Here is a 24193-nt window from a genome sequence, read left to right on the forward strand (position 1 = left end):
GTTTGCAGAGAGCTATAAGGAATGGGCAGATGAAGGGCACCTTCATGGCGAAGAGAAACTTTTCTAGAATCCAGGCATTATGAAGTCATCAAAATGGAAATTATGGAAGATTATTTACTAGAGAAACTTAGTGTTTTTAGAGTTTGAATGCAAGTAAAGCCTCTAGATTAAAATGCATATATATTCAGTTACTTTGGAGGAAGCAGTAAAGGAGTTCATACCATTAAGGTTAATTTTGAAATCTTCATTGGATTCGGGTGATTCTGTTTGAATTGGAGAAACGTCAGCATATCACAAATCCATTAATTAAAAGTACCATATAGGGTTATCTAGATAGAAATGTATTTTCAAGTGAACACAGTTTTTCAAATAGAAAATCTTGTTTTTCTAACCTGGTTTGCTATTTTGACATTCACTAGTGAGTTGGGGTCAGGAAATAACTTTGACATTATTTATTTGGACTTCAGCAAAGCATTTACTTGGTCTTGCATGAGAGATAGCTATATAAGCTAGAACGTATTGAGACCACCAGTTAAAATTCTTAGATGGATTGCATGATGGCTACATGTAGGAGCAAAGGGTTTGTAATTTATAGTTACCCTTCAGAATGGAGGTGGGTAAGAAGTGGGATACTCGGGGATAAGTGATGGGGCTAGTCATGTTTTCTGATATTCTTAAATAATATTGACAAAGTGATACAGGGTTTGATGTCTTATAATGGAGGATTTTAATTTTCCAGATATTGACTGGAATTTTTGACATTCGCTAGTAAGTTGGGGTCTCTCACCGCTTGGCAGAGAGTCTCTCCTCTGCCAAGCAGTGCACTTTCAGGATGATCAAATGGTTTTGGAGATGGTTAATTAAGTGGTAACTGTGTTGTATTTATTAATGAAAAATGCAAGATTTTACATATGGAAAATAACTTATTCATTAGGAGAGATTGAATTAAAAACAGTACTGTTTTTAATTCAACACTTTCAGGGATTTGGGGGATATGATTCTAGCAGACATTAAGCAAAATGAAATATTGAAAAAAGAGAGTAGACTTGCTGAACTTTGCACCCACTCCACTTTTTGTCTTTTAGAATTGATAGGTAAATGTTCAAGTTGATGCAAGGTTTGTTTGTTTGTTTTTTGGTTTTTAAGAGCATTAGCAACTAAGGCCACATTGCTCCAGGATATGCGGTGGTCATTCCCCGACCTTTCCGCATCCTCCGTATTTGGTGGTGATGGGCTCGAACCCTGGTCTAATCAAGAAGCGTGCTGTGATGCAAGGTACCAAAATACCCAATAAACCTGAAGCAGCTGTCATAACAGTGCCTCAATTTTTTTTTTTTTAAACAAATGGTAGATTTGCATTTTTATGATGCTATTTCTTTAAAAGATATTAGAAGAATATGAATGAATGTCATCTGTATGAACTTACAGATGAATGTCATCTGTATGAACTTATGGATGAATGTCATCTGTACTGTAAGCCTAAGTTTATCATGCTCTTTAATGCATACTATGCTTCACTGTAGGAAGCATAGGACCCAACTATCCTCAAAAATGGATGTTACAGTTGAAAAAAAAAAAAAAAAAACATATTTTGTTTCTGCTTCCCTCCCAATCCTTGGCTTACTCCCACCCCTCCTTCCTTAAAAATGTTTTATTGGAAAAAGTCAGTCATTAATATCCAACCAGTGATATACACTCGCAACTTGAATCAATGCTCACACATTTCTCACCGGAACTAAATTCATTGACTTAGGCAGGCTCTAAATCACCTCTGTGCACTTTTTTATCCTCATAATCATATATACAAACAAGAAGAGTTTCAGTATGATATTGCCCCCTTTCACCCTTCCTTTACAGAGGTTTATATGAATAACCTTGAGTCAATTGACTCCCCCCCCCTCATCACCACCATATGTATATATAAGTTGTGGGTACAGTACATACAGTAAAGTCTGTGAAATCCAGAACTTTACAATCTGGAATTCTTTAAAATCTAGCACACTTAACAAAAATGGAAAGAAAAAAAAAAATTAAAAAAATCCAGAAATATTAAGAAAGGGTGACATTTCTCGCTTTCTAAGATGCAGAACTTCCTTGTCCTTTAAAGTGTTTTTGTAGCCAACAGGATTTAAACGGCATACATAATACAAGAGTCGTTAATATTCGCAATCGAACTACCATGTCAACATGTCTCAGGACTAACTGGTCCCTCATCAGATACCAGGCAATCTCCAGTGGCAACATCCAGGCAAAATAGTTGTGAAGTAGTTGTCTGATGTGAGCTACAGTGCAATATACAAAATCAGAGTTTCAAAGTCATAATATAGCTAAGGCTATCTGTTTTATCTGAGTGTTGTCACTACAGACCACCTGATAGCTGATGAGAGATTGGTTGTCCTGAAATAGACTGTCATAGCAGCCTCATCTTTTAAACAAATAGACAGTTAAACTTTTAGGAATTTCATCTATTTAAAAGTGCAATACCAGGACAACTCATTACAAAGGCATGTTTGTTCAACTGTGAGAATTCAGACCATTACATTATCTATGTCGTTTAAATCCTACTGGCAGATAAAAAGCAGATGGAAGGACAAAATAGTGCAAACAACTTAATTTCTCTGAGACCGTGTAGCTTTAGCTATATTAATACATTGAATTTCTCTCTTTTGTGCTATATCCTATTCAATAAACTTCTTAACTTAATGCAAACTGCTCTTGCAAATTACTGCTATATGACTAGTCATACCACAGTTGTGGTAAACTTGGAGCACTTGGATGAGTTTTCTATATAGTTGGACTCTGATGGATTTTGTCTGTACTACTAATAAGCGTTATGCTTTGCCTTAAATAAGGTGGATAGGTTTAGATACTACTGTTGTTTAAGGATTTTAAAATTGCTGCACTAGAAGCAGTGGGAGATCCAAAGGTATCCACAGGGGAGGGGATGGAAAATAAATATTTAATGAGTTTCTGGTTGAGAAATTTTGAATAGATAAGTGAACATATTCTTTTGATTACTCATTCATGTTAGAGACAATAAAATGATTTTATAGTGGGAAATGATCAGATTTATTTTGGAGTTTTGACACCTCGCAAGGTTATTTGAAAACCAAAGCTGTTTGGAAATTTTTTACACAGAGAGTATAAAAGAATGTTGAATGTTGTTCTGGAGAAAAGCCTGTTGTTCTGGAGAAAAGTCTGTCAAGAGGTTCAGGGATTCAGGAGGTGGTGATGAAAAGTTGAAGTTTCCAAAAAAAAAAATTACATAATACTTATAGAGACAGACAGAAACTAGCTGCTAAGCTCTTTGAACAAATGAAGCAACAGAGAAAGGCAAGGAAAGTACAGGCACTCCTTGATTTACATACTTAATTTTTTTTTTTTTTTTTTTTTTTTTTACATAAGTCTGTTTTGTATATAAGTCCAACTTTTGGCCTTGTAGATACAAAATACATGTACAGTACAGTACAGTACAACGCACCAAGATTATAACCCCCAACAAAATTCATCATGTACAGCATTTTAAGATTTGTAATTGAGTTAAATGAGGCTGAAAAAACATACAATGAATAATAATGTAGAGTACGGTATTTATTCAAAACTAATTTAATCTACGATCAAATCACTTTACGATGGACTCTCCAAAATAAAATACCGTTCACTATACGATATGTAGTAAGCGCCGGTCATTGTGATTACGTTTGCGAACTGAATTTTAATTCTATTAAACAACTATTCTAATAAGCGAAAATAGGAGAAATATTATCCACAGGCTATAAAAGTAAAGCTATCGAGCACAAATTTCACTTTACTTCCTCCAATTAACAAAATTAAATGATGTGTGAAAATCGGAAGAATATTTCCCACAGGTTAGCAAAATAAAAATAAATTTACGCTTACATACATAGCTTAATTAATAGTGTAACTAATTGATATTTCTGTTCACTGACTTTTTTTTTCTTTTTAAAACAGTAAAAAAATATGCAATAAATAACAAAGACCATGGAATGCACAAATTGCAACTAACACGATACACAGAAGTGAGATACGGAGTAACAACTTTATGAAGCTCAAAAAATAGGAATGAAGAGAAGATTCTGAAAATTTATTAATGTTCTTTTTATATGATTGAAGATTTCAGTGAAGGGAACTCATTTCACCATAATACCATAACGTAAAAACCCACAGAATTCCAGTTATCAGTATCATCACAAATGCAATAAGATCGAGTTTACTACCCATTTTTAGGTGCCTCTGTAGCCAGGTGGGCAGAAGCAGCACACGCTTCTTGATTAGACCAGGGTTCGAGCCCATGACCACCAAATATGGAGGATGCTGAAAGGTCGAGAATGACCACCGCATATCCCCGGACCAATATGGCCTTAGTTGCTAATGCTCCTAAAAACCAAACAACAATAACAACTACCCGTTTTTAATAGAAAAGCGCAATAAACCAGAAACTGCTAATTGTTTTTATTGTTTTATGGTAGTGACCTCCACAAATCTGCTTAAGAAAAATATCACGAAGGAATTCAGAGTGATTCTTATAACCAAACATTGCAACAGCTTTGCTTTGTACATATCTCTGAGTTGTACGTTGTCGTTTGTACATAAGTAGAGGAGTGCCTGTATACTAATATATATATATATATATATATATATATATATATAGACAAATGTTTATATTCAGTGTATAGGGAAGGGATGTTGACCTGTCAATTGTAATTACCATGGAAAAATTGAGAAGGCCTGTAAGGTGAAATAAATTGATTAACATAAAAATAGAAATAATGAAGATAACAATGTTACCTAAAGTAGTGGGTCCTAAAGCTTTAACTACTTCTTCATAGGGCGGCAGCTAAAACCATTGGAGCCACAACAATAAGCAGGGTCTCTGTTTCTGTTATGATGTATACATGCGAAATGTATAAATCATAGCCGACCTGACAGAGACCAAAAAGAAAAGAGTAAAATTTAAAAAAAAAAAAAAATTGCCAATAGAACTTTAAGGGAAAAAAAATTTTAAGTCAAAAGGATAGATACATTACAAAAATTATCTCAACTTACTGTGTTTGGAATGCAATCTGTGAAATAGTTGCCTGTGATGTTTACAAAGTAACATTGGAGAACCAAGGATAAAGCCGATAGATCGCTGTCCAGAGTGTTTATATCAGTTGAAGCAACCACGTATGAGGGGAAGGAAGTGGAGTCGTCAAAGTGAAATGTCCCGTGTTACGAAGAAGTAAGTAAACAAACAAATGAGGCACGGTGCCAGCAGAGGGAAATTATTAATGACTGACAAAGTAGTATAGAAAGACAAAACTTTGTATCAGAGTCAAAAAAGGAACGATAGCAGAGTAATAGCATCTTGATATTGCTTTCGGCCAGACTAATTCTGCACTAGAAATAAAACGTGGTTATTAAGGAAAGCAGAATGTAATTTGAAGAAGAGTAATATAGTTGTGCTCGGGTTGTCCAGAGTTGCTGAACTCGTACCATAGTTGGTTCCTGGACAGATGTCTGGACAAATGCCTCATATGTTATATGACCTCATATAAGAGTACCTTATATGAGGTCATAAAAGTTACTACGTATGAGGCATTTGTCCAGACATCTATCCAGGGACCAACAATTGTACGGGTATGTGGGGTGGAGCCCTACTAGCCCCACTGTAGTTTCCGCTCTGGATACTACAGTGGGGCTAGCAATAATTGCATTCAGGATTTCATTTGCAAAGTAAATGATTGTCTCAACAATGGGCTTTCAAATTTTCAAAAAAAAATAACAATTGGCTCTTGCGAGCCCACTATAGCTCATCACTGTGCTTGAACTTTGAAGCCAACACAGTATAACAGATTCACCTTCTTGTCATTAGACCGGGGTTCGAGCTCGTCACCACCAAATACGGAGGATGCGGAAAGGTCAGGGAATGACCATCGCATATCCCCGGAGCAATATGGCCTTAGTTGCTAATGCTCCTAAAAACCAAATAACAACAACCTTCTTGTCAATGCTATTCAGTTAGAAATAATTCTAGTAACTTTAGGTTAACTTATGGCTAACATCATTTCTAAATTCATAATAGCTCAAGCTCTGTTGTCCAGCAAAGACTTGAGGGACAGTAGTGACCACCAGACAGTGAAAAACAGAAAAATATAATCAGCATTAGGAGGGGCATATAATGCAAGAAAGAAAACTTATACAGCATCAGGCAAAAAAAAAGAGAAAAGAAAAGAAAAAAAAAAAATTCTCATTTCACTCATCCATTTGCTCTAAAAGTTTATCCATTTCTTCCTTGAGTTAATTTAAGCTATCAGTTTCCACATCGAAAGATGGAAGTTTTTCCAGCAATCAACTACCCGCTGGCTGAAGGCAAATTTCCACACATCTATTCTACAACTGTCTTTCCTCAGTTTGAATTTATGACCCCTCAGGTTCATAATCTGAGCAAGAGGAAGAATCCCATCAACATTAAGCTTGCTCATACTGTTCAAGGTCTTATACAACTCAATCAGATCACCTTGCAGGTGCCTAGTGTCCAGATGCTGCAATTTGCAGAACTTAAACCTTTCTTGGTAAGAGCAACAATTTGTTCCTCCCACCATTCTCGTTGCCCTTCTCTGTACTCGTTCCAGCAGCTTGATATCCTTCCTAAAATCAGGCCTGCAGACCCGTATGCAGTATTCAAGGCATGGCCTAACCATTTCTTTATACAAAGGGATAATCACCTCCTTATCCCTCTATCAAAATTTGTTTATATCATTGACAAATCCCATGACCTGCCATGACATGACATGGTTTTTTCATTCTCTACCGAGAATAAAAAAAAAAATGGGGGTAATTGTGCATTCTCTACCACTATGGTACATTTTTTTTGGGTTACTGCTAGCCATATGCAGTACTTTGCATTTGTCAATGTTGAACTTCAGTTGTCACTTCTCAGCCCATCTGCCCAACTTTTATAGATCCTGTTGCAGTAATGTACTGTCATTATTATTATTAACAACCTACCAACCTTCGTATCATCTGCAAACTTGAACATTAAGCCTGATATACCTTCATCAGTGTCATTGATAAATATATAAAACAACAATTTGCCCAACACCAAACTATGGGGGATTCCACTTTGTTTACCACTCTGTCTTCTCCCACTCATGCAGAGTAGCACTTTTTCTCAAACTATTAGAATATGTATTTTTTTATTTTATTATAGAAAGTAATAGCTAGATAAGACACAAAATAAATAGCATACAAACACACTAAAATATTGATTACTTGGAGGTTTTCTAAGTATTTTTAGATAAATGCCACTGTGGCCAAGTGGTTGGGTATGAGGGTGCATAAGTAGACGTGCTTTGAGTGACTAGGGTTCAAGCCCACAACTGCTAACTATGGTGCTGTTTCTTCTGTTCTTTCTATCTTGTAAACTCTTCTGGCTGTGTGGTCATGATAGAGTGTTAACAAAGAATTTATTATTATTTTTTTAATCTGGAATATCTAATAAACTGAAACAGCTGCAGTTCCATGGATGCCAGCTTATTGGATTTTTACTGCACTTCATTTGAAATTAAGCTAAATCAGATGCATAATAAAGGCAGCCATACGGAACTAGTACCATTTCATGTTACAAGATATGAGCCAAAAGTTTCTGGACCTGGGCAGTAAAATTTATTTAGACTTATGTTAGTTACATGTTGGCATTGTGCCCTTCAAAGTAGCCCCTTCTCCTCCAAAGTTTATACATCGATCCCAGTGATTTTTCCACTGTTTGAAAAATCTGTGGGACTCCAGTTTCATGATTCTGTGATTCAGCTTGAATCTGCATGATGTCTTTGAATCTTTCTTTTAATTAGATTTTCATTTGGGGGAACAGGAAGAAGTCACATCGGACCAGGTCGGTAGAATAGGCCGGTGTGGGACCATCTCCATTTTGTTCTTGGCTGAAAACTGCTGAACTGACAAAATAGTGTTCCCTGATGCATTGTCAGGATGCAGTAGCCAATCTGAGTGCTCATTTGTTTGGGTGTTTACCCCTGACATCCACCCTCAGTGCATTAGGACCGTGATGCAGAACTGGTGGTTTACAGTTTGGCCTGGCAGAAGTAAATCCCAATGAACAATTTCCTCATAGTTGAAGAACACAATCAGCATACTACTCTTGATGTTTGATCTTATTTGCCTTTGCTTTTTTGGAGGCAAAGATGGTGGACTTTTCCACTGGGAGGACTGTTGCTTTGTTTCTGGGTCATAACCATAAACTGAGCTTTCATCCTTATGACCTTAGAAAGGAAGTTTTAATTCTTTCTGGTCTCTGCTTACAGGTACCTGCATGCAGAAAGCCAGTTTTATTTCTGTTTTTCACTCAGCAGGCAAGGGGGGTACAAATTTTGCAGTAATCTGCCTCATTTCAATTTCAGTTAAAATACAAAGGGTACTAGGAAAGTTTTGCAATATGACGCAACAATGAATCACAGGAAGCTGCTTGTTGCTGCATGTTGAGACATGTTCATACGTGCATAGTAGCCGCCGCGCCAAGTCGATGGGCTCAGTTATTCATTAGTAGTGAGAGTGTAAAGTGCTTGCGATGGCATCGTGGTCACGAAATGGGATAAGGACAGTTTTGCGGTATAATTTCGTGCGTGGTTTAACCATAGACCAGTGCTTAGAAGAAATGACTCTTGCACTAGATGATGATTGTCCACATCGTACAACGATATTCAGGTGGTATAGAGAATTCCAAACGGGAAATTTCACTCTGGAGGATTCTGAGAGGCCGGGAAGGCCACGAACGTCAGTTACGGAGGAAAACGTTACTGCTGTGAGGAAAATGCTTGACGAAAACAGGCGAGTGACCTACCAACAGATAGAGGATACTTTGGGCCTAAATGCACCAGCAATTCGTTCGATTCTGCAAGATCATTTGCACGTGAAGAAACTTTGTTCTCTCTGGGTGCCGCATCAACTGACTGAAGAGCAGATGACACGACGTGTGACTTGGTGCCGGGAGATGTTAAAAAAGTTTGATAAGGGACAATCTCGGTATGTGAACAACATCGTGACAGGTGACGAGACTTGGCTGTACTATTACGATCTGCCGACCAAGGCTCAAAACAAAGTTTGGGTCCTTGATGATGACGACACACCCGTAATTGTCAGAAAATCCCAATCTGTAAAGCAGAAAATGAAAGCTGTATTTTTCAAATCGAGTGGAATTGTGGAACGTGTCGTTTTGGACACGCAGAAGACAGTCACAGCTAAGTGGTATACTGAACAATGCCTGCCTAAAGTCATTGGATCTATGAAGAACCTGCGGCCAAAGTCAAGAATGGACACCTGGTACCTCCATCACGAAAATGCTCCAGCTCACCGCGCCAAAGCCTGCACCGAATATTTGACCACGACAGGACTGAAACTTCTCGAGCACCCTCCCTACAGTCCAGACCTTGCTCCCTGCGACTTTGCACTGTTCCCGCATGTGAAAATGAAGCTAAAAGGGAGGCGGTTTTCCAGTGATGAGGACCTTCTACGGGCTTGGGACAATGAGTGTGCTTTACTCCCTAGTGAAACTTGGCAGAACTGGTTTAAAGATTGGTTTCGGAGGATGGAGAGGTGTATTGAATGTAGAGGAAATTACTTTGAAAAAATTAAATAAAGCTGTATTGCAAAACTTTCCTAGTACCCTTTGTATAATGACATGTGCATTTTAATACATTTAAAATGTAATGACATGTACACTTTAATACAGTTAAAATGTATTGCCATGATTGTATGCCTAGAATATCACAAATATCCTTAATCATATGATGTCTATCTCATCAATAACCTGATGCACTTTATATTCTTCTTGTGTCTGTTTCTATCCTAATTATTTACCTAATTTTGCCTTCTGTTTGCTAAACCACACTTGCGTATAATCTATACCCGTGGTGGCGAACCTATGACACGTGGGTCAGATACTGACCCACGAAGGCTTTGTAAGTAACCCACGCGCACGCGTTTATTGTAATATTGGCCTACTTTTTTTAATTAGAACAGAGAGAAAAGATAATCGAAAATATTAAACAATTATAAAATATAAATATGTAATGACAGATTTATAAAAAAAAAATAAATAATTAAAGTTATTAACTTTATAAACGCAAGAGGTCTTAATAAGCGAGAATTTGCACAATTATTAGAGGAAATTAAGTGCCAATATTCTGGAATTTTCACATACAACAATGTTCGATGGCTCAGTTGCAGCAAGTTCTTATTCGGTTTGTCATTTTATTAGACGAAATAAAGCTCTTTTTGAATGAAAAAAAGAATAGTTATGACAAATTTTCAAATATAAATTGGCTAAATGATTTAATGTTCTTATGTGATATCACTCAGCATTTCAATGAACCGAATAAAATCTTCAGGGATATGGACAAATTGCATTAATGATGTTTGAAAATATCAAAATATTTATGAAAAAACTTGACATCTTTACTAAAGATTTGAAAATGAGCACCATGAAATATTTTCCTCAATTACAAAAACATTTTCAAAACACTAAAGATTTTGAAAATATTCTTGACATTCAAGAAAATGCAATTAAAAAATATTTAACCATTTTGCAAGAAATAAAACAAGCTTTCCATGAGAGATATAATCAATTTAAAAGTTTGGAAAATACATTTCGCTTTATTTTATGCCCACATAAAGCAGAGTATGATACAATGCAACTAAACGATTTTATGTGGCTAGGTATCACTAACTTAGAAATGGAATTAATTGAATTCCAAAGCAGCATAGTGTGGAAAAATAAATTTGAAAACTTGATTTTCGAAGTAGAAGGAAAAATTTCAGAAAGTAATGCAGATAGGCCTAATGAAGATCCCACACTAAAAGTTGAAAATATTATATTAAACGCATGGTATTCTTTACCGAACAATTTTACACGTATGAGGAAACTGGCTAACGCTCTTCTCACAATTTTCGGGTCCACATATTCATGTGAAAAATTGTTTTCCTCAATGAATTTTGTTAAATCTTCCAACACGAATAAACTTGGAAATGAATTGACTGCAAAATGTATTAAAGTAATGAACACGAAGTATGTACCTAATATTAAGAAACTGTCTGAAAGTAAGCAACAACAAATTTCGCATTAAATATACTTTTATCAACTTTATTACACATACTGTATCTGTAATTATGTTAATTATTAATGAAAAATATTTCAAATTATGAGTTAATTATTAATGAAGAATATTTCAAAATAAAGGTGTTTTCTTTTATTCCTTGCTCATTCAAATACTTTGTGCGGAGGCAATACCTGGTGCAGTACAAGGTATCAAATCAAGCTTTTTTAGCTCTTCACTTGCAAATGTTAAAGTTATAAATGAAAAAGGAAACTAAAACCTTTTTTGGATTATTTCAAAAGTGAGAACCAAAAAGATTCAACTATCAACTTGATCTCTTAACAAATTGTTGGTTGTTTCCAAATAATTGGCATCCTTTTTACCCCCCCCCCCTTTCTAATTGAGACCACTAACTTATGACTCACGGGCTAGTATTTAAAAAAGAAATAAAAATAATTGACCCACTCTTCAGAAAGGTTCGCCATCACTGATCTATACAATTGCCTATAACTACAAAACACAAGTACACAAATATATATATATATATATACTAACTAGCTCTGTCTTTGCAGCCAGTCTCGAGATAGGCGAGTAGATATACTGAAATACAGAAAGCATATACAGAAACCCCATAAATAACATATATATTTATATGTATATGGGATATTATGCTTTGCTTAATATTGCTTTTTGCACACCTGATGCTGTTTGTTTGTTGTTTGTTATTTGGTTTTTAGGAGCATTAGCAACTAAGGCCATATTGCTCCAGGATATGCGATGGTCATTCCCTGACCTTTCCGCATCCTCCGTATTTGGTGTTGACGGGCTCGAACCCCGGTCTAATCAAGAAGAGTGTGCTACGCACTGCTGCTCCTTCCCACCTGGCTACGGAGGCGCCTTACACCTGATGCAAATAAATTTACTTCCCCACAGATTCCCCAGTTCAGATGCTTGAGCTAATTCCAATGAAACACTTTTTGGAAGGCACTTTGCAATTTTAAACAATCTGATTTAATTCTCTGTTGTGCCTAGTTAATCTTTATACAAAATTTAAATATAACTAAATAGAACAAGAGTGACAAAATTCAGAAATTAAACACATTAACTGAAACTTCATAAATAGCGTCAGTATCCGAGTAAAAAATTAAATCAGACATAACTATTCATCCACATGTACTACTCCTTTCCTGTAACTCTACATCAAAAATTTGCACATAAAAAAATTGTGCTCTCCTGTCAGTTTAAAGACAAAGGAATTGGTCAAAAGTTTGTAATTTAAGCTCCAGTACTCTGCGATTAAACTCTGTCTTCCTTAAGTTCTTACCCATTCATGCCTGGAGCAAAACATCTCTTTTGAATGTATAGAACCCATCTGAAGGCTTGCAGATGAGAAACAGAAATAGAAAAGCTTTACATACCTCAAATTGTTCTTAGTTGACATTGCAGTGTATGTTGTCAGGTTTTAGACGCATCAGTAACTTAGACTACCATATATTGTGGCTGTCGTGTATTATGTCTCTGTATGGATGTGTGTTCACAGGCTGATTTTCATGTTCTGTAGGCTGTAAAATCCAGAATAACTTATGGGGAAAGTCATATCCCCTCCAGCTGAGATCAGCTAACTGCATACCCTACTGAAGAAGCTTTCAGAATTTCCTCCAGTTTGGAGAGCTTCTCTCCAAATGAGTAAAATTGGCAAACTACTATACTGTTATGGAGAATATAATGTATATATTAATGTTTAATTGGCTATTTACGTCTTTATGTACTGCTTTCAAAATTCTGCTTCACAGGAATTGTGGACCTTTTCATATTCTGATCTTTTTCAACTGAATAGTTAACCTTTTTTAGTTGCAACTACTCTCGGATACATTACACACCATTGAACCAATATCTGTAACTTTTAAATTCATCACTGTAACCATATAAAAAATTTGTTCTCCTTTCTTTCTCAAGAATCAGCTGTTGTAATCAACAGTGATACATCAGTTGGTGATGCATGCTACTTGCATCACATGAATTTATGTAGCTAACTGGAAAACATAGTCATGCACTCCAGTTATGATTAACTGTGTTTTGTGACTGAGGCAGGAAATGGGTAATTTATTTTATTCTTTATATTTACTTTTAAAACATGAAGCTTGCAATTCATTAATTTCAAAGAAGTCATGAGAATTACAAGAAATGTTAATTCTCAGTAAGTATGACATTTTTATTTAGTTTTAACATTGGTAATCTTAAACAATTTAACTTCCTAAATTTGCATATAATTATTACATATACCTTAATGAATGCCTGTGTATGTTACTGTATGCTGTTTATTTACTAGTTACAGTACACTGTTTGTTTATTAAAGAAATTAATTAGTTTAATCTTTTTCTCTGTGCTTTCCAGCATTCTAACCCAATATTAAAACACGGTATTACTACATTCTAGATAAATAGTACATCTTGCAAGAGAAGTATAATGCTTTATATTTATATTGTAGTATCACCCAGATTGCAGTAACCATCAAAAACAGCTGTTTTAGTATTGGTTATTAATGAAAAATGCTGTTTATTGGTGTTGTATTACTAAGGAAATAAGCTGCCTTAGTAATACAACACTAAGGTAACTTATTGATATGGTATCACAATATAAGAATTTAAGAATTTAGTAATGTAAAAAAAAAAGTGCCAGCACATTGTAGGTTTATTGTAGTCTTTTTTTTTTTTTTTTTTTTTTTCAATCACAAGAATAGAAGTCCTGTTTTTAAAGGTGAAACTACCAAGCATTCAAAATGCTGCATGTAATATGTGTGTTCTGTTGGACCATTGTGTGAAGCTAGATGGATGCATCTGAGACATAGCATATAACATGCTGCCTCTGTAGCCATGTGGTTAGGAGCAGCAGTGCATAGCACACGCTTCTTGATGCGGAAAGGTCAGAGAATGACCACTGCATATCCCCAGAGCAATGTGGCCTTAGTTGCTAATGCTCCTAAAAACCAGATAACAAACAAACAACAACAGACAGCATATAGCATGACATACTAATTACATGGATGTTTTTGTAAGTCTTGGAATGAACTTCATTCAGACTGGTTGTGTTTTAGCACTCTGAAACACAGCTCTCTCTCCCCCATATATGAAATTTACTAATTGCAAAGTATCCAAAAAAATTCTTTTCATATTACCATTGCTCACATGCAGCTTTGATAAGCTGTTGCCATTTCTGACTGAGAAAATTGTGAAAACAAATATGTTATTATTTTGTTTATTGTCTCCTGTAAGCATAATACATTTTCACTGTGCTAGCCAGATGTAAACTACCTAGTTAATGCATTGCTCACAAGAGAAATAACTTTGCTTTCACAATGAAGTTTCCCTGTTATTGCACTACTTTCAGACAAATGGTAGCCAAAAATTTAACCGTCATTTATTTAAAAGAGACCATGCAATATCTTATGAGGGACAAGCAAGGCCTGAAACAATCTGTCATAGTAGCTTCTCGTCTTTTAAATAAATGGCAGATTAGTCATTTATTTAAAAGTAGTGCAATGCAACTCATTGTGAAGACAAAGTTTGTTCTGCTGTGAGTGATAAAACCATTGCATTAACCAGGCAGTTTAAATCTTGCTTACTGCAAAAACACGTGAAAGGGCAAGACTTCCCAACTCCTTGAGGTGTGATAAAAATAAAAATTTTATTTAGTTCAGTCCCCAAATAAAAATTTGGAGACAACTAATATTTGGAAAATAAAGAAGCTTAATAGCTATTTGGATGGATCTTCTTTGAAGTAGTCACCAATTCCAGCGCTTCTGCAACTTCTGGAAGCATTCCTGACAGGCTTATTTTGGAATTGCTATTAGTTTCTGTGTTGTATTCTGAAGAATTAACAAAGCCATTGCAAATCTGTGACTTTTTAAGGGCAAACAAAAAACAAAGAATCACAGAGAGCTAAATCTATTAAGTATAGTACACTGGTGTGCAAAACTTAAGGACCATTCAAGTTTTCACCTGTAGCTTTTCATAGGAGTGGCCTGGATATGGGAAAAGCATACCAAAGGAACCTTGTGAGGTACAAAAATGATGAAGGAAACGACACTGACACAACAACAGAAACAAAACGGTACAGAGGCTATTTATTAAAAAATGACAACATTGCACTGGCTGCCATGATACAGATGGATCACTGCCAAAGATGGAACAAAGGGAAGAGGTGGTCCTCAGTAGCAGATATGGCAACCCCTAATGTCGATGCAGGCTTTGCACCGTCTGTCCATAATTAGAATGTTGTTGTTGATAAGTTCTTGTGGTAACATCGTCCATTCCTCTGTCAGCGCCATCTTCAGCTGGCGAACATTTTCTGGTGGTGTGGACGTGCTGATAGGCGTCTCCCCAGAGCGTCCCATATGTGTTCGATGGAATTTAGATCGTGGAATGGGCAGGCCAATCCATACGGACAATGTCCTCACTTTCCAAAAAAATATTAACAGCTGCAGTGCGCATTATCATCCATAAACACGAACTCGTGGCCAATGGCACCTCGAAACAGATGTACATGGGAAAGGATTACTTCAGTACAGTAGCATGCGCCCGTTATACTACCGCCTTCCGGTATCTGGAGTTGTGTACATCCATCCAAGATACCACCTCCCCAGACGAGAACACCCCTGACTGCCATATCGATCCCTTTCAGTTATGTTTGCTGGATGATATCGTGTGCCAACCTCTCGCCAGATTAGCTGACGTCCAGAACTGCTGCTGAGACTGAATCTACTCTCATCAGTAAAGAGTATCTTACCCCATTGTGCTGCTGTCCAGTCCTTGTGTTCGATGCACCACTGTAAACAGTGTCTCCGATTGGCATGTGTTAAAGGGACACAGCGTACTGGCCTTCGGGCAAACAATCCACCTTTGTGGGCACCTCCGTAGCCAGGTGGACAGGAGCAGCAGTGCGTAGCACACGCTTCTTGGTTAGACCGGGGTTCGAGCCCGTGACCACCAAATACGGAGGATGTGGAAAGGTCAGGGAATGACCACCGCATATCCCCGGAGAAATATGGCCTTAGTTGTTAATGGTCCTAAAAACCAAATAACAACAACAACAACAACCACCACCTTTGTGGAGTCGCCTGGCCACAGTAAACCGCAATATCCTGCGTCCTGTGCAGCTGGTTTACAGTGAATCCCACTGTCTGGTATCAGTCCCTCTTGGCCTCTAGGAGTATATAGCGGTCATCATTGGGCGTTGTTTTTCGGTGATGACCACCACTGGTCCTTCAAATAGCTGTACCTGTCGTTCTGATGGCCGACCACGCACGTGAGACGATGCTGTGGGCAATACCGAACTCTGCAGCCACACTCCTCGAACTTTAACCTTCCTTGAGCTTCCGAATTATTCAACCCAGGGTAAAGTCATCCAGACGTTGTCTGTAGCACTGTATGGAATCAATCGAACATCTGTAAAAATCATGCTCACCATTTGGTAATTTGCCCATAACTGCTGCCTTTATCTGTTTATGTGAGCCTTCTCACCACAATTCAAATTTTTGCATATGCACCAGCTTTCTACTGAATGGCCACAGTTATGCAAATTGCCACAGGCTGTTTCATTTGATTTTGTGGTTGTAACCTTTAGAAATAGTGTTGGTCCTTAAGTTTTACACACCAGTGTAGATGGAGACTACAGCGACAGAGTGCTTCACAAAAAATTCTTGAATGGAAAGTGCCAAGTGTGCAGTGGTCTTGTCATGATGCAAGTGGCAAGTTCCTGAAGCCACTTTTCAAGAACAACGTTGTGCAATTGCCTTAGAACTGTTTTGTAGTATTCGTGGTTACCATGCAGGACAAATTCATAATGAATATCCTCCGAATCACAGAATACAATAAGCACATACACCGGGTCATGTGCCAGGTCATAGTTATACACCCATGATTCATTACCAGTAATTATCATCTAATTTCATCATTATATAGAAGAAACAAAGTGTGGACCAACTGCAGCATGTTGGTGAAGACCTTTCATGTGAAAGGTCTTCACCAACATGCTTTCGAAATGTTTTGTTAAAATTGTTATGTACCATAAGAAATACCAATTTAAGAGCAGCTTAATGAATACTTAAAAATTCAATCACCTCCTGATCAAATCCAGAACATGAGCAATTGAGTCATTAATTTTTTACCTTGAAGAGTGGTCCAGAGCGAGAATCACCTTTGGTGGATTTTCTCTCTGATCTTTGTAAACTACTGAAAAGTGATTTACAAACATGAAACAAAATTTGATTCACTACTCAGTAAAACCACTCATTTTAAAATATGATGGAACATATAAAAAAAAACTTTTAGTTCAATCTGCAGTCATTGTTTGCTAATTCAGACTGAATGACTGCAGCTAAATGGGCAATTCATTCATCACTCGAGATGAGTCACCAAATATGTGACAAGTTGCAACTTGCTACAACACTGCAATTTCAACATACAGTCAGTTCCTAAACTTTTTGATCCCACCTTGTATAATTTCAGTAAGGCAAATAAATTAACTAATATTATTAGCTATTTTATAACTTAAGCTCTAACTCTGCATAGTTAATTTTAAAAATAAAGTGACTCTGGACTTTACAGTTTTATGTATTTTTATTTTATAGCATAAAATAATATCTATTATTTTTTAAGTAACCAAAATAATAATTTGGGTTACTTAATAAATTTTTCAGTTAAGTTTTCTAGTTAGGAAAGCATGCTGACCAATCACCTAAATTCAAAAATGTATCATTGTATGTAGACAGAACATTCATAGGCAGCATTCCACCTGTTCATACTGAAAGTACTGTCCACTGTGACTTTTTTTCAGTACCTGTTTAGTGTGCTGGTTAGAAATACACTGCTTGCACTCCAGCTTGTATAATTCTCTGTTACATGCAGAATTTTGAATTCTTTTGTAATTTTGCCCTAATAATTTTGAGTGGTATGTAGATAATTTAGGTTTTTGTCCAGAACGGCTGATCAAATGAAATGCACATATCCTGAAAAGCATATATTGAAATCTAGTTTCAGAAATGCAGTTTCTTGCTCTCTCTCTCTCTCTCTCTCTCTCTCTCTCTCTCTCTCTCTCATCAGCTAAATTTAGATTTGTCATAACAATAGATAATTTTCCATTGTTTTTATTAATGAATGTGTTATGATGCTGTTTGTTAATAAGTATCTGAATGTTATCTTTTTCAAGAATTTTGCAAGTTTTGTGCAGTAAGTTACGACTGAGTCCACAATTTGATTTTCATTGGTTGGCTAGAAATTCTCCAGGATATGTTGGAGCTGATTTAATGGCTCTGACCAGAGAAGCAGCTGTATGTGCTATCAACAGGTATGCAAGTTTTTCTCCTTTTTTGTATTGCATTGTTTGATGCATAAAGTATCAAAGTATCAATATATAAAGTATCAATAAATATGCTATGTTGCCAAAAGGAACTGGTATGTTTCCTCTTATTAATACATTATTCAATAATATGCCTGCCAACTTTCATCTTAATTATGTGCTATATCCTTGTCAATAAAATCTCAATTTTTTATCCATTCCGCTGTCAACACAGTGATCAATTCAGCTGCTGATTGTTGGCCTGGACTCAAAGCCAACATTCTGTTTCACCCAAAGGTGTTCAGTGAGGTTAAGTTTTGGCTCTGAGCATTCCTATGTCTTTAAACCAAATTGCTACAGACTCTATAGTATGACATGGTGCACTCTCCTGCTGTTGCCATAGTGTAAAAAGGCAGAATTCTCCAGAATGTGCCAACTTTGAAGTTTGACCAATAGTGCAAACCAAAACCACGAGAAACAACTGCAGACACTTTGTCAAACTTCACTGTGGGGATGATATGCTTTTGTAAATAATGTTCTGTAGGCATTTGTCAAACCCAAACATAGTCATCACATCAGGAAACTGTGCAACATGATTTATTACTTCATAACACAGCTTTCAACATTCCGGGTACCAATTACAACAGGTTATGCATCAAGCGAGTCAGTGCTGTGCATGCTATTTGATTTGTGTGCATGCTTGAGCCCCTTTATAAATTCTGATAATATACAGATTCTACATATCATCCCTGTTACAGCCTGATATTAGTTTCTGTGCTCCCTCTATTAATCCAGTGCCTTATGTAGCAGGAGAGCCACTCTTATTCTGCCCCCTCTCCAAAGTGCCTGAATAAAATGGAGCAGTATAGGTGTGATATTAAGTTTTAGTATGGTTACTATTCATGTTGTATGTGTACTGTAATAAAGGTTGGTTAAAAATTCCAGATTCAAGCTAAATTCAAGTTTAATTTTCAATTACTGTCAATCACATATTATCACTATTATATTATTTCCTCTAGAAAAAATTGTCTGGATCTGTCCTGCTGAACTCCTGATTGTCAGTGCTCAATGAAGGCTGGTAGGATCTACATAAACACTCTTCTGAGTGCCCTTCAGTCTCTTTCTGTCAATTTCTGCAGGCCATTCAAACATTTCCTAGCTGTAGTATCGCCATAACATTTCCATATGCTGATTATATTAGCTGCTGTTGAACTAGGGTGTTACAATTTTGTTACAGTGGCACAAATTGATTGCTGATATGACATCCTTTGATGATTTGGTATTGGAAGGCAGCAAGCTCAATGCTTCATCTCATCTGTTTTATTTTGTTGATCTGGTTAATTCTAGAGTGAATGCAGTTACTTTTAGATATGTTATTTATGATTGAATGGTGGGTGTGATTCATTTTTCCCAAATCTCAGAGTGGTCTGAATACTTTTGGCAACATATACAAAGGGTACTAGGAAAGTTTTGCAATACAGCTTTGTTTATTTAATTTTTTCAAAGTAATTTCCTCTACATTCAATACACCTCTCCATCCTCCGAAACCAATCTTTAAACCAGTTCTGCCAAGTTTCACTAGGGAGTAAAGCACACTCGTTGTCCCAAGCCCGTAGAAGGTCCTCATCACTGGAAAACCGCCTCCCTTTTAGCTTCATTTTCACATGCGGGAACAGTGCAAAGTCGCAGGGAGCAAGGACTGGACTGTAGGGAGGGTGCTCGAGAAGTTTCAGTCCTGTTGTGGTCAAATATTCGGTGCAGGCTTTGGCGCGGTGAGCTGGAGCATTTTCGTGATGGAGGTACCAGGTGTCCATTCTTGACTTTGGCCGCAGGTTCTTCATAGATCCAATGACTTTAGGCAGGCATTGTTCAGTATACCACTTAGCTGTGACTGTCTTCTGCGTGTCCAAAACGACACGTTCCACAATTCCACTCGATTTGAAAAATACAGCTATCATTTTCTTCTTTACAGATCGGGATTTTCTGACAATTACGGGTGTGTCGTCATCATCAAAGACCCAAACTTTGTTTTGAGCCTTGGTCAGCAGATCGTAATAGTACAGCCAAGTCTCGTTGGGCGCCTCCGTAGCCAGGTGGGAAGGAGCAGCAGTGCGTAGCATATGCTTCTTGATTAGACCGGGGTTCGAGCCCGTCACCACCAAATACGGAGTATGCGGAAAGGTCAAGGAATGACCACCGCATATCCCGGAGCAATATGGCCTTAGTTGCTAATGCTCCTAAAAACCAAATAACAAACAAACCAAGTCTCGTCACCTGTCACGATGTTGTTCACATACCGAGATTGTCCCTTATCAAACTTTTTTAACATCTCCCGGCACCAAGTCACACATTGTGTCATCTGCTCTTCAGTCAGTTGATGCGGCACCCAGAGAGAACAAAGTTTCTTCACGTGCAAATGATCTTGCAGAATCGAACGAATTGCTGGTGCATTTAGGCCCAAAGTATCCTCTATCTGTTGGTAGGTCACTCGCCTGTTTTCGTCAAGCATTTTCCTCACAGCAGTAACGTTTTCCTCCGTAACTGACGTTCGTGGCCTTCCCGGCCTCTCAGAATCCTCCAGAGTGAAATTTCCCCTTTGGAATTCTCTATACCACCTGAATATTGTTGTACGATGTGGACAATCATCATCTAGTGCAAGAGTCATTTCTTCTAAGCACTGGTCTATGGTTAAACCACGCACGAAATTATACAGCAAAACTGTCCTTATCTCATTTCGTGACCACGATGCCATCGCAAGCACTTTACACTCTCACTACTAATGAATAACTGAGCCCATCGACTTGGCGCGGCGGCTACTATGCACGTATGAACATGTCTCAACATGCAGCAACAAGCAGCTTCCTGTGATTCATTGTTGCGTCATATTGCAAAACTTTCCTAGTACCCTTTGTGTATATATATATATATATATATATATATATATACACACAAATATATATACACATATACAGATGACTCTCTCATTTCAGCAGATGATTCCACTGAAAAACGTTTACTTTTTTAGTGTGTTCTTTGTATAGCAAAGATTCTCCTTCAAAAATCTCCTATTTTTTGATAGTTGGACAACTTTGAGAAACACAGTTCTTGATTACCAAAGGCATAGAAAAAGATGTGGTCATTATTCCAAATCTATTATTACCCACTAGGTGTGAAGGTAACTGTAGTAGTAGAAATCAGTACATCTAGACTGTCAATCTTGTTCATGAAATGTTTGAAAGAAGATCTGTGAATTCAGGGATTGTGCATTCAGAATTCAGAAATTCCAATTTTAAAACAATCCCATTTTTTGGACATTTATTTTATTTACTCATTCTTATTGATTTCATGAAATTTTAATAATTGCTGTGTTATGTGTTGTGGAAAGGCTATTACATAGAATCTAAGTAAAATTTTATATGAGGAAATACACCGAATCCACATGATATTCAATTTTTTTTTTGTTTTTCTAGTATACTGTACCTTTGGTTTGTTTTAAAGGAAGAGGGTCCTTTTTATGTTTCTGTTACCTGTGTAGAAATCTCTACATTTAATTCTCTCTACATTGGTTTGAATTATTAAATTGGCAGGCTATTTAGAGTAAATTTTTAAGTTTGTTGAATAATTTCTATATAATTTTTACACCGTACTGTCACTGACAAATGCCCTTGTAAATATATTATTCACAGTATGGCATGGCCTCAGTTATGTTAGAGATTATTCATTATTTTCAATAAATAATAAATATTAATTAGTATAAGGCAGAGCTACAATGCTCAATATGTTCTATGTTGTATTTCAATATGTGTAGAAGAATAAGAGAAATTTACTTCAAAATAATACGTAGAACCCTTCCTAATGACACTCTCCAGCAAATAACCGAAAATAAAATTAATTCAAATAAATACAGTAATAAAATTAATTAAAAAACAATTAACAAATTAAAACAAGTTCAATGCAAATTTTGAAGGAAAAAAAAACTTCTCGTCCATTCTTTAGGAAAGGAAGAAATTTGAGAAAAAAGATTGTAAAAGAAATTTGAAAGGATTATAAAAGAAATTTGAAAGGATTGTAAAAGAAAAAAAGACTTCCCTTCCTTAGGAAGGAAAGTTTTTTTTTTCAAAATTTGCATTGAACTTGTTTTAATTTGTTAATTGTTTTTTAATTATTTTATTATTTGCTGGAGAGGGTCATTAGAAAGTGTTCTACATAACATATTGAGGTAAATTTCTCTTATTCTTCTACAAATAATAAATATTAAATAATTAATAAATATTCATAATTTTTTCAACAAAAAAAAAGAAAAAAAATTTATTATGAAAAGGTTTAAAACATAGTTGTACTTACCTTGTCATTGTCCAGTGCTAATTAATAGTGCTAATTAACAGTGTCCTTAATAAATATTTGGTATGATTATTATACTACAAAAAAAAAAAAAAAACTTATATGTCTTGGTATTTTCATTACATGTTGCAAATGAAGAGGGGGTGGGGGAAGGCTATCTCTACACCACACCTTAATAACTTCACTTCTAATATTTTCCTGTTAGGTTAAAAAAAGGCCAAATAAAAGGTTACATTAGTGTCTGTCTCAGCTTTATAAAGTATTACATGGCATACAAAAAAAAAAAAAAAAAAATTTAATAACCTCCTTAACTCAACATACATTCTCTCTATAAATATATGCTTCCTCTTCTGAAACAAGGGTGAATCTTTTAATTTTTTTCCCCAATTCTTGGGGACACTGATTTGCTCATGGTTAGGCCTTTTTTTTTGTTTTATTTTAATGAATTGGGTGTGATTGGATTGAAAGTGGAGCATCATTGTGGTATCTGTAGGATTCCTCTAGATCAGGGGTTGTCAACCTTTTAATTCCTACTGCTCACTTTTGTGTAAGGAAATTTTAACACCAACAAAGGTTTTGCAGTAACTCAATTTACCCCCTCGTCCACGAGTATACTTCGAGAAGTGTCCGGTGAATTATTATCTATATTCAAAGTTTAGAGATGGAATTCAAAAGTAAATTGCAAAAGCATATTTTAAAAAGTCAAAGTTGCGAAGTTGTTAGCAATGTATTCGATATATGGAGGAAGAACAAAATTTGTAACAACTGACAAAAACCCCCACCACCCACCATGAAAGCTTGAATCACCCACTAGCGGGTGGTAGGGACTAGGTTGACAACCAGTGCTGTAGATGATAGTTTTAACTTTTTTTTTTTGAGACGTTGAGCATGACATCAAAAAATGCAAATGGGAGGGAGTGATTCTATTCAAATTCAAGGGTAAAAGAGATATCATTACATATATTGTGTAAATCTCCTTTGCTGTAGTTCTGAATTACTAGAATATCATCAATATAAGCATTCATGAGACTGAATAGGATGGCTGACTTGAAATTGGCCCCAATTTCTGCTAGATAGGGAGTCTTGGAGGTTGTCCATAATGAACCCTTTCTTTTCCAAATAGAATTTCCCTTGAAATTTCCAGCCAACAGCCCAACTACAGGTCTCCATTTCAGTTTAAGCGAGTAAGAGAACCACTACTACAAAATAATAGCTTTTTCTTGTAATTTGTTGGTAGCAAATATTAACTGAATTATGGTAATCTAAATATTCTATGTGTATTTTAATTTAAATCATGGTTATCTTTATTGTATTAATACCTTTTGACAGTGCCGTATCCAAATATCATCGTGGGGGGGACATGACGACCAAGTTTTTGAGTTGTTTTTTTTTTAGATAGCCCTAGGAAC

At 36.3% G+C, this 24193-nt stretch overlaps 1 protein-coding gene across 1 annotated transcript in view; it reads left to right on the forward strand.

Annotated features, from left to right (window-relative positions):
- The window catches only part of smid (nuclear valosin-containing protein-like smid), a 402569-nt gene that overhangs the window by 213942 nt on the left and 164434 nt on the right, over positions 1-24193 (forward strand). The window contains exon 10 of the mRNA XM_090375537.1: positions 18315-18452. Coding sequence (XP_090231663.1) covers positions 18315-18452 — 138 coding nt within the window. The remainder of the gene's footprint in view (positions 1-18314; positions 18453-24193) is intronic.

The sequence above is a fragment of the Mastigoproctus giganteus genome, chromosome 6 (genome assembly GCF_048544385.1).
Source record: "Mastigoproctus giganteus isolate SK-2022 chromosome 6, ASM4854438v1, whole genome shotgun sequence".
NCBI lineage: Eukaryota > Metazoa > Arthropoda > Arachnida > Uropygi > Thelyphonidae > Mastigoproctus > Mastigoproctus giganteus.